We start from the raw sequence: 12,375 nt of genomic DNA, 5'->3' as shown, positions 1-12,375 counted from the left end.
CTTGGTCAAGAACTACAGGAAACGTCTGACCTCTGTAATTGCAAACAAAGGTTTCAGCACCAAATATTAAGTTCTGTTTTTCTATCGTATCAAATACTTATTTCATGAAATAAAATGCAAATTAATTATGTAAAAATCATACAATGTGATATTCTGGATTTTTTTTTTAGATTCCGTCTTTCAAACTTGAAGTGTACCTACGATGAAAATTACACACCTCTCAATTCTTTGTAGGTGCGAAAACTTGAAAAATCGTCAGGGTATCAAATTGTATATGCTTTTTTTTATTTTTTATCAGACAACGCTGTTTTGTGGGATCACACAGGTCTAATAGACCTGACAGAATAACAAATCTGCAGGTGGTTGGGCATTTAGGAAATAGCGACCACAATATTGTGCAGTTTCACCTGTCTTTCACTAGGGGGACTTGTCAGGGAGTCACAAAAACATTGAACTTTAGGAAGGCAAAGTTTGAACAGCTTAGAGATGCCCTTAATCTGGTAGACTGGGACAATATCCTCAGAAATGAGAATACAGATAATAAATGGGAAATGTTTAAGAACATCCTAAATAGGCAGTGTAAGCGGTTTATACCTTGTGGGAATAAAAGGACTAGAAATAGGAAAAACCCAATGTGGCTAAACAAAGAAGTAAGACAGGCAATTAACAGTAAAAAGAAAGCATTTGCACTACTAAAGCAGGATGGCACCATTGAAGCTCTAAAAAACTATAGGGAGAAAAATACTTTATCTAAAAAACTAATTAAAGCTGCCAAAAAGGAAACAGAGAAGCACATTGCTAAGGAGAGTAAAACTAATCCCAAACTGTTCTTCAACTATATCAATAGTAAAAGAATAAAAACTGAAAATGTAGGCCCCTTAAAAAATAGTGAGGAAAGAATGGTTGTAGATGACGAGGAAAAAGCTAACATATTAAACACCTTCTTCTCCACGGTATTCACGGTGGAAAATGAAATGCTAGGTGAAATCCCAAGAAACAATGAAAACCCTATATTAAGGGTCACCAATCTAACCCAAGAAGAGGTGCGAAACCGGCTAAATAAGATTAAAATAGATAAATCTCCGGGTCCGGATGGCATACACCCACGAGTACTAAGAGAACTAAGTAATGTAATAGATAAACCATTATTTCTTATTTTTAGTGACTCTATAGCGACAGGGTCTGTTCCGCAGGACTGGCGCATAGCAAATGTGGTGCCAATATTCAAAAAGGGCTCTAAAAGTGAACCTGGAAATTATAGGCCAGTAAGTCTAACCTCTATTGTTGGTAAAATATTTGAAGGGTTTCTGAAGGATGTTATTCTGGATTATCTCAATGAGAATAACTGTTTAACTCCATATCAGCATGGGTTTATGAGAAATCGCTCCTGTCAAACCAATCTAATCAGTTTTTATGAAGAGGTAAGCTATAGGCTGGACCACGGTGAGTCATTGGACGTGGTATATCTCGATTTTTCCAAAGCGTTTGATACCGTGCCGCACAAGAGGTTGGTACACAAAATGAGAATGCTTGGTCTGGGGGAAAATGTGTGTAAATGGGTTAGTAACTGGCTTAGTGATAGAAAGCAGAGGGTGGTTATAAATGGTATAGTCTCTAACTGGGTCGCTGTGACCAGTGGGGTACCGCAGGGGTCAGTATTGGGACCTGTTCTCTTCAACATATTCATTAATGATCTGGTAGAAGGTTTACACAGTAAAATATCGATATTTGCAGATGATACAAAACTATGTAAAGCAGTTAATACAAGAGAAGATAGTATTCTGCTACAGATGGATCTGGATAAGTTGGAAACTTGGGCTGAAAGGTGGCAGATGAGGTTTAACAATGATAAATGTAAGGTTATACACATGGGAAGAGGGAATCAAAATCACCATTACACACTGAACGGGAAACCACTGGGTAAATCTGACAGGGAGAAGGACTTGGGGATCCTAGTTAATGATAAACTTACCTGGAGCAGCCAGTGCCAGGCAGCAGCTGCCAAGGCAAACAGGATCATGGGGTGCATTAAAAGAGGTCTGGATACACATGATGAGAGCATTATACTGCCTCTGTACAAATCCCTAGTTAGACCGCACATGGAGTACTGTGTCCAGTTTTGGGCACCGGTGCTCAGGAAGGATATAATGGAACTAGAGAGAGTACAAAGGAGGGCAACAAAATTAATAAAGGGGATGGGAGAACTACAATACCCAGATAGATTAGCGAAATTAGCATTATTTAGTCTAGAAAAAAGACGACTGAGGGGCGATCTAATAACCATGTATAAGTATATAAGGGGACAATACAAATATCTCGCTGAGGATCTGTTTATACCAAGGAAGGTGACGGGCACAAGAGGGCATTCTTTGCGTCTGGAGGAGAGAAGGTTTTTCCACCAACATAGAATAGGATTCTTTACTGTTAGGGCAGTGAGAATCTGGAATTGCTTGCCTGAGGAGGTGGTGATGGCGAACTCAGTCGAGGGGTTCAAGAGAGGCCTGGATGTCTTCCTGGAGCAGAACAATATTGTATCATACAATTATTAGGTTCTGTAGAAGGACGTAGATCTGGGTATTTATTATAATGGAATATAGGCTGAACTGGATGGACAAATGTCTTTTTTCTGCCTTACTAACTATGTTACTATGTATGTTACTATGTTACATTACTGCGGATGAGCGAACCATTATTCATTCACTTGAAATGCATTTACATGAAACATGGGGACAATGCGAGTTTTAGGATTCAACTACACAATCGCAATACTCAAGTGAGTCTTCAAAGAAGATGCTGGATCACATTAAAGGATTCAGATAATCTCCCTATGGCCACTTAATAATGTCTCCGAGCCTAGAAAGAAGCAATCACTTGTTTAGCTTTGATAAATGTGTGTTTCTATCCTGTGCACAAAATACCAACGACACTACCTCCTCTTCACAGAAACATCAAAGTGCACCTCCATACTCCCGCCATGCTGTAACAATATAAAGCGAGATGCACATCGAATATTCATCTCACACATTCCATAAACTTTGATTTGTCACCTCTCCCGACACATCTGTTCTGGTACTGCGCTGTACAATCCATAAAATAACAATTCTGGGGCATCTTTTTTTCATAGAAATAAACATCGTACTGTTCCCCGATTAGAAATATATGAATAAACTGACAATTAGGTGTTACCATTCCCCATACCTGTGGGACATGACCCTATACAATCTGATACCGCCCAGTCAGTGACACATAATATTCCCAAGGAGGATTTCCAAGAAGAACAATAATATGCAAATTGCCTTTTCAGAGAAAAAGAGGACTTGAACTCTATAGCGCCACCTGTTGGAAGTAGCGATCCTACAAGTCACAATCAACCCTTTAACGAGTCGTGCAATATGACTTAGGATAAAAGCCAAATCAGTATCTCAATTCGCAGACACGGTGTTTCGGGCTGTTGGCCCTCGTCAGTGCAAGGCATGCGAACTGACTTGGCTAAGTGAGAGGCTCTGGACTGAGGTCTAAGGCTACTTTCACACTAGCGTTAACTGCAATCCGTCACAATGCGTCGTTTTGCAGAAAAAACACATCCTGCAAAAGTGTTTGCAAGATGCGTTTTTTCTCCATTGACTAACATTACGCGACGCATTGCGACTGATTGCCACACGTCGCAACCGTCGCGCGACGGTTGCGCCGTGTTTCGGCCGACCGTCGGCCGCAAAAAACGTTCCATGTAACATTTTTTGCAGCCGACGGACCGTCTTTTCCGACCGCGCATGCGCGGCCGGAACTCCTCCCCCACCTCCCCGCACCTCACAATGGGGCAGCGGATGCGCTGAAAAGCAGCATCCGCTGCACCCGTTGTGCGGCGGAGGCAACGCTAGCGTCGGTAACCTCGGCCCGACGCACTGCGACGGGCCGGGCCCGACGCTAGTGTGAAAGAAGCCTAAGGCGTAATCCTAAGTCATATTACAAGACTCGTTAAAGGGTTGATTATGACTTGTAGGATCGCTACTTCCAACAGGTGGTGCTATAGGGTTCAAGTCCTCTTTTGATCTGAAGAGGCAATTTGCATATTAAATTTCCCAGAGGAACATTGCACAGCGAATAAGCCTCCTTACCTTGACAAGCCAGAGTTGGTATGTCACTCTCCTCAAGGAGAAACCTTACCCCTTAGATCTCAAGAAGAACAGGACAAGGAGAAGTTGCTCCAGAATTGCTATTTCTTGGAGGAACACAAGTATTGTCGGGAATTATACAGTATTGTATTATTACTGTTATACTCCTTGGCAATCAGGTTTGCTTTTTGAAGTTTGTGCTGTACTCTAGCTCTGACATAGATAACCCCCTCCATTCTTCTTGGTTAGCATGCAGTCAGCCATCATTGTCTCATGTCGTCCTCTGTATATCTCTGGCTAAGAATCATCTTTTCACCTGCAGCTTTTTATCTATTATGCATAATACAAGAATTCAGCTTGAGAATAATCCTTTTCTGGAATCTTCATGCGTTCCTCTGCAGTCGAGTTAAGCTATCTGATGAAATTCTTGGTGTGAGTACTGGCTAAAGACAGAGATCCATAAAAACCCAATTTAAGAAGCCCCACACTTGTGGCCCAGACATGAAGTCATAGCAAGTATCCAATAAAAAAAAAAAAGACGTGTCCGAAGACCTGGCGGGTCCATTTTAGACTTCTTTGACTTTCAATTTCATCTAAACCTTCTGCCTGATCATTTGGGATAACTTGCTATATTTTTGTTGTTGTAAAGAGGCAATGTATACTTGTCTAAATTCATGATGCGCCACTTTATTTTGGATTCACGAATGTAAGGATTCAATGCAAATGGTTTATATCTCTTATGTCTAAATAGCTGTACGTAGCATTCTCAGTGTAAAAGTAAAATATTCCTCCTACTCTACCTTCCACAGAAGTTACTTTTCATAAAGTAGTATGAATAAGCCTTTATCACATTTCGCTCTTCTATTAACATTAGGCGACATGCTCAATTTTGAAAAACAAAGTTAACAAACAATGCTAAGGTCGCTAAACCAATGCTCCTTAAAAATGCACTTGGTAAGTGCTCGCCTCAAAATCCCAATAGAGAAGGTCTTGATGTCGGACTAGAGGTGGACTTGGCTGACCTGCTCTAGATTGTAAAGTGCTATAAATTGATAAACTGATTAGCGCTGCTGGACGCACTATTAAAGGGAATCTGTTTTGCTATTTAATCTGAGAGCAGAATGATGACAGAGCCAGATTCCAGCGACGTTTCTCTTACTGGATTGTTTGGTGCAGTTTTGATAGAATCCCTGTTTTTTCTGCTGTAAATGTAGCAGTAGACAGAAAGCTGAGCCATGTATAACCCCATCCCCAACCCGAGTGGCAGCTAACCATGTACACTCTAAATTGCCAGCAAGCTTTACACAGATTACACAGATAAGCAGGACTGGCTTGCACATGACACCTAGTCCTGCAGTGATGATCTCCTGCTAATAAAACGCTGACTGTATTGAAATGACAGCAAGCTGCTGAACAAGTGACATATCCCTGGAATCAGGCTCTCTGCCTCTAAATTACGCTGCTATCAGATTAAATAGCAAGAAACCTGCTTTTAGATTTCCTTTAAAATACAGGGTACACAATGTTTTTAACCATCAAATGCCATATTGTTTTTCAATTCTTTCCCATGCCGTGCACACAACTAGCACAAGAGAAATAAAAAGTTGGAACTTCCGACACAAGATAAGTATTATACCTGCTATTTCCTCTATGGTGTTTGCCCGCATGTCCAGCTGAACCGTTCCATTTATAATACAGCTCCTCAGTTCAAAAAGGCTATGTAGAGAGAGAGTGGCGACATACGGTTTACTCCAGCGTTCTCCTCCATCTTCTACGTCTTCCTCAAACTTTAACCACCTGAAGTTACAAGGAAACCGAAGATGCATGTAAATTAGTAAAAAGTCAATTTTCCACTATTTTTAGAAAAAAAACAACTTTGGCTGACAGCACGGGAAGGACTCATTCACATATCAGTGTTTCTCATAAGTCTGCTGTCACTTAGGGAAAAACACTCGACACTCGGAAATTAGAGAATATTTTGAATATATTTTTTTTAAAGTGAAGGGAATCCAAAAAGTCAAGACGTTTCTGTCAAGTGACCTTCATCACTGCAAGTGACAGATATTATGGCCATGCGTGTGGAAATGTTGTGAAATTAGAAGCCAAAGAATTTTGCATCCGATAGTGGATTTATGCTTAGAAATGAGATCCCGCATATGTCGGGTGGTTTCCCCAACATGCGAGACCTGACGGGCACTTAATTACGTAAACAACAAAAGAAGAGTCACATGAAAAATAATCGATTGGATAGGTTTGTAGGTGGTGGATCTTATCGCCTCTGAGAATATTGTTCCATTGACGGCTATGTGAACAAGGGAAGGTACCTCATTTGGGTACTTATTGGGTTTCATGGTTGCCATTACTCGCAGCTCCTGCGTGCGCCAAAAAACCAATGTATACATGTTCACCATCGGGGTTACAAGCTCCAGGGACTTTCCAGAAGTTTTCTCTTTCAGATTTTTACCACGCTGTATCAGTTCTGGCAAAAATTAAGTGACCACTGCAAAATGTCCAGTTTGTCGGATTTTTCTCTTTATAGGTATATTTTTGAGTAAAATCTAAAATGTTCTTTTATTCTATAAACTTCTGACAACATGTCTCCGAAATTCCAAGCAATAAATTTTGTATTTTTTTTCTGACAAAGAAAAATAGTAAAAATTAGAAGAAGAAAAAACCCAGTGCTTTCAGACCTCAAGTAATGCAAAGAAAAAGTTCATAATCATTTAGAAACAACAATAATAATGTTTTAACTCAGGCAGAGTTCAGAAATCAATATTTTGTGGAATAACCATGATTTGTAATCACAGCTTTCATGCGTCTTGGCATGCTTTCCACCTGTCTTTCACACTGATTCTGGCGCAAAAATGTAAGCAGTTCTTCTTTGTCTGATGGCTTGTGACTATCCATCATCCTCTTGATTACATTCCAGAGGTTCTCAATGGGGTTCAGGTCTGGAGATTGGGCTGCCCATGACAGGGTTTTGATGTGGTGGTCTCTTAATGTTTACCAGAGCTGTTCATGTATAAGCTTCTGATGCAAATTTTCTCTATAGCATCACCCTTGTCTTACTGAACCTGATATTATCTGGGCTTTTTTGAGGACTGCTCCCACACAAAGACAAAGCAGTCATCAAAGTAAAAGGTGGCTTCTTTGAAGAACCTAGAATATAAGACATATTTTCAGTTGTTTCACACTTTTTTGTTAAGTATATAATTCCACATGTCTAAATTCATAGATTTGATGCCTTCAGTGCAGTGTGAATTTTCAATTTTCTTAGCCATGAAAATACAGAAAAATCTTTAAATGAGAAGGTGTGACCAAACTTTTGGTCTGTACTGTGTATCCATATAATTTTTGCTCTAGCTATATGAACTGTTCATTGGGTTATTCATTATATTTTTTAAAAGCCAGCATATGACAGATATGAATGCTGGTCTCTGTTGGGACTCTACTTTCAGTATATGTACTAAACCTGAAGCCAAAATGTAATATGTATAGATAGCGAGTGACTTTGATTTTTATGTATATGAAGACTTTATGTCAATTCTAAAATGATTTTCACATATTAGGATTCTTTATCCAAACTGTCTCGAATTTATTCTACAGTAATCAAACTGTTTGCCTCGTTCTTATGAAGTCATCTAGAAATCAGGCTTAAGAGATATGGAGCAGAGGATCCCATCTGTCTGTCGCCCTCATCTCGCCTCCCACACAACTATATTTATTACATTGTTCTCTTATGGGTTGGAACATAGAAGTTTCGTTTCTATTTTTTACCCTGGCGCTCAGGAATTCTCTTCTTAATGAGATCAATGTGATAATTGCTTCGACAATTGAATTCTGCAGAGCTGTAAGTGCTCTCATTTTCGTGATACCATTTGGACTGTGCATAAGTGTCAATGACACCACTGCTAAATAAGCGCTAATAAAAAAAGGTGTTCCCGCCTAGTGTTTACAATGGTGAAGTGTGTAGTGAACCATAGCGGATATCATTTAGGTTTCAATTAGCTCTCTGTCATACCAGGTGTAAAATATAAGAAATCTCAACATAATTTGATACTACAAGGCATTTATATGTTCAAGGCTAAAAGCCATATATTAATCCCTACCAGAATTAGGAAGTTAATCAACTTCCTGGGAAAGCATCGGCTTGTGTGAAGGGAGCTTCAGTCGCGTCTGTTAACCATTTAGATGCTGCTGTGAATTTCTGACATCAGTATTTAAAAGGAACGTGAGCTTGTGCTCAGGCGCATCAGCTTCCACTGCCACACCAACCTCCCCGCAACACTATCGCAGAGGAACGATGTGTTATCATGACAGTCAGGAACCTGTCGAAGGGCCCATAGCTGCTAACATGGTATTCCTATTCATTTCAACCACAGGCAGAGAGATATAGGTGTCTAAGACACTACATACTGCAATAATGTGGTTCACAGGTGATACTGTAACCTCTGGACTTCATAGCCTTATCCTCTTATCCTGAAAAATCCACATATTGCTACATGAATAATAGATGAAATGAAATTAGGCCATAGGTATGATACACAGCGATGACCCAAAGAAAGGATAATACACATTATATCTATGTACAAAGGTTTAACATTAGGGTATCAGCACAGAAATACTCAGTTATGTCAAAGAACAAGTATAAAAATATTAAATGGTTATTGCACACACTATATCAGGATAAGTATAATTCATACAGTGAGTGACGTCACAGTACTGGTATAATGCACACTGATATCACAGTACAGAGTTGTCGAGCACACGGATATCACAGTACAGAGTTGTCGAGCACACTTGTGGCACCCCAGGAATCCGGATGCCACAGTGGTACTGCCTGCCTCCCGGGGAGGGTGATGCCATGCCTGGAAGTGAGCAGGAATCCCCTTGGCAGGTAACACTTACATACAACACTTTTCTGACTCCAGGCCAGAAGGGGGTGCTCTAAACTCGGTCTCAGGGAAGCTTCCCTATAAGTTCTGGTCTGGAGGAGAAGGTAAAGTCAGTCTGTGTGAGACAGTGAAGGGAGAAGAAGCTAAGGAGAGAGAAACTGGGAGTGGAGCTGCGACTGAGCTCATCCACAGGATTAAGCGCAAGAAACTGGACATCGGGGTCCGAGGTTGTGTGGGAACTGTATGCCCCACAGCTGAAACTGGAGGGCAGGGGATTGCCGGTCTTCTGGCCCATCTAACACCCGAAGGCACAGCAACAGATTAGAGCCTGGAGTCACCAAGAGAAAGGGACACCTGTAAAAAGGCTCGAGCTGCCTGCCATGTGGGTAGTGTCCCACCTGAGGGGCAGATTGAGAGAGAGGGACTTGAGGAAAGCTGAGGCATCAAGAACCTAGAATTCAGTGCAGAAGGGAAGGCTTCCAACCCCACCTGACTAGGGGGATTCCGAACTGCTTCCAGGCTGCCCGAATTTCAAAGATCACCTGTAAACTGTACCCCGGACTGCACTGTCAATTAAAAGGTAAAGAGACTGTGAATCCTGTGTCCTCCAATTATTTCCTGCATCCCAACATCTACAACCCCTCATAGACTGTCCTGGTAGCCCTGGGGCCTCTGCTCCACCTGTGGGGAGCGAAACCATCTAAGCTGCATTACCATCGGCCCCAGCAGATCCCTTTAAGCAGTGTTGGCCATCCCTGGCCGAGTACCACAGGTGGCGTCACGAACATTACTACATTAGACTTTATTTCCCACTACACTTTATCTCCTTTTATTGGATGCCCAGGGCCACGGACCGGGTCACTGCCGACGTGACTTCCCCTTTAACCCCTTCCCGACTTTCACCCGATCTGCAGGGACAGGGGGAGTGGTACTTTAGCCCAGAGGGGGGCTACGATCACTCGGATTTTTCAAAAATCGTGGGGAAAAATCTCACACAAATTCGCAACGTGGGCACATTGCCTTAGGGATAGGGTTGGAATTAGACTTAGGGTTGGAATTAGGGTTAGAGCTGGAAATAGGGTTAAGATTAGGCTTGTGGTTAGGGTTATGGATAGGGTTAGGGGTGTGTTGGGGTTAAAGTTGTGGTTAGGGTTGGGATTAGGGTTAGGGTTGGAATTAGGGTTAGGATTAGGGTTGGGAATAGGGTTACGGGTGTGTTGGGGTTAGGGTTGTGGTTAGGGGTGTGTTGGGGTTAGTGTTGAAGTTAGAATTGAGGGGTTTCCACTGTTTAGGCACATCAGGGGTCTCCAAACGCAACATGGCGCCACCATTGCTTCCAGCCAATCTTGTGTTCAAAAAGTCAAATGGTGCTCCCTCCCTTCCGAGCCCCGACGTGCGTCCAAACAGTGGTTTACCCCCACATATGGGGTACCAGCGTACTCAGGACAAACTGGGCAACAACTATTGGGGTCCAATTTCTCCTGTTACCCTTGCGAAAATAAAAAATTGCTTGCTAAAACATAATTTTTGAGGAAAGAAAAATTATTTATTATTTTTATGGCTCTGCGTTATAAACTTTTGTGAAGCACTTGGGGGATGAAAGTGCTCACCACATATCTAGATAAGTTCCTTGGGGGGTCTAGTTTCCAAAATGGGGTCACTTGTGGGGGGTTTCTACTGTTTAGGCACATCAGGGGCTCTGCAAATGCAATGTGACGCCCGCAGACCATTCCATCAAAGTCTGTGTTTCAAAAGTCACTACTTCCCTTCTGAGCCCCGACGTGTGCCCAAACAGTGGTCCCCCCCCACATACTCAGGACAAACTGGACAACAACTTTTGGGGTCCAATTTCTCCTGTTACTCTTGTGAAAATAAAAAATTGCGGGCTAAAAAAATTATTTTTGAGGAAAGAAAAATGATTTTTTATTTTCACGGCTCTGCGTTATAAACTTCTATGAAGCACTTGGGGGTTTAAAGTGGTCACCGCACATCTAGATTAGTTCCATGGGAGGTCTAGTTTCCAAAATGGGGTCACATGTGGGGGAGCTCCAATGTTTAGGCACACAGGGCCTCTCCAAACGCTACATGGTATCCGCTAACGATTGGAGCTAATTTTTCATTCAAAAAGTCAAATGGCACTCCTTCCCTTCCGAGCCCTGCCGCGTGCCCAAACAGTGGTTTACCCCCACATGTGAGGTATCAGTGTACTCAGGAGAATTTGCCAATAAATTTTAGTATCCATTTTTTCCTGTTGCCCATGTGAAAATGAAAAAATTGAGACTAAAATAATTTTTTTTGTGAAAAAAAAGTACTTTTTCATTTTTATGGATCAATTTATGAAGCACCTGGGGGTTCAAAGTGCTCACTATGCATCTAGATAAGCTCCTTGGGGGGTCTAGTTTCCAAAATGGGGTCACTTGTGGGGAAGCTCCAATGTTTAGGCACACAGGGGCTCTCCAAACGCGACATGGTATCCGCTAAAGATTGGAGCCAATTTTTCATTGAAAAAGTCAATTGGCGCTCCTTCCCTTCAGAGCCCTGTCGTGCGCCCAGACAGTGGTTCCCCCCCACATATGAGGTATCGGCGTACTCAGGATAAATTGTACAATAACTTTTGGGGTCAAGTTTCTCTCTTTACCCTTGGGAAAATAAAAAAATTGTTGCTAAAACATCATTTTTGTGACTAAAAAGTTAAATGTTTATTTTTTCCTTCCATGTTGCTTCTGCTGCTGTGAAGTACCTGAAGGGTTAATAAACTTCTTGAATGTGGTTTTGAGTACCTTGAGGGGTGTCGTTTTTAGAATGGTGTCACTTTTGGGTATTTTCAGCCATACAGACCCCTCAAACTGACTTCAAATGTGAGGTGGTCCCTAAAAATAATGGTTTTGTAAATTTCGTTGTAAAAATGAGAAATCGCTGGTCAAATTTTAACCCTTATAACTTCCTAGCAAAAAAAAAAAAATTTTTTTTCCAAAATTGTGCTGATGTAAAGTAGACATGTGGGAAATTTTATTTATTAACTATTCTGTGTCACATAATAAAAATTCAAAATTTGAAAATTGCAAAATTTTCAAAATTTTAAGCCAAATTTCCTTTTTTTTCACAAATAAACACAAAAATTATTGACCTAAATTTACCACTAACATGAAGCCCAATATGTCACGAAAAAACAATCTCAGAACCGTTGGGATCCGTTGAAGCGTTCCCAAGTTATTACCTCATAAAGGGACACTGGTCAGAATTGCAAAAAACAGCCAGGTCATTAAGGTCAAAATAGGCTGGGTCATGAAGGGGTTAAGAACTGTGCCGACCTGGTACCGAGTATCCCACGTTCCTAGCGGGTGCTCCACACTGATATCACAGTACTG

The 12,375-nt window shown here is 41.4% G+C and overlaps 1 protein-coding gene across 2 annotated transcripts in view; it reads right to left on the bottom strand.

Moving 5' to 3' along the window:
• LOC138670889 (electroneutral sodium bicarbonate exchanger 1) overlaps positions 1–12,375 on the bottom strand; it is a 346,456-nt gene that overhangs the window by 121,918 nt on the left and 212,163 nt on the right. For both annotated transcript variants that reach the window (XM_069758639.1, XM_069758640.1), the window contains exon 5: positions 5,749–5,909. In XM_069758639.1, coding sequence (XP_069614740.1) covers positions 5,749–5,909 — 161 coding nt within the window. The remainder of the gene's footprint in view (positions 1–5,748; positions 5,910–12,375) is intronic.

The sequence above is a fragment of the Ranitomeya imitator genome, chromosome 3, assembly GCF_032444005.1.
Source record: "Ranitomeya imitator isolate aRanImi1 chromosome 3, aRanImi1.pri, whole genome shotgun sequence".
Lineage (NCBI taxonomy): Eukaryota > Metazoa > Chordata > Amphibia > Anura > Dendrobatidae > Ranitomeya > Ranitomeya imitator.
Note: the sequence above shows the minus strand (reverse complement) of the source record. Positions and strands in the feature narration are given on the sequence as shown.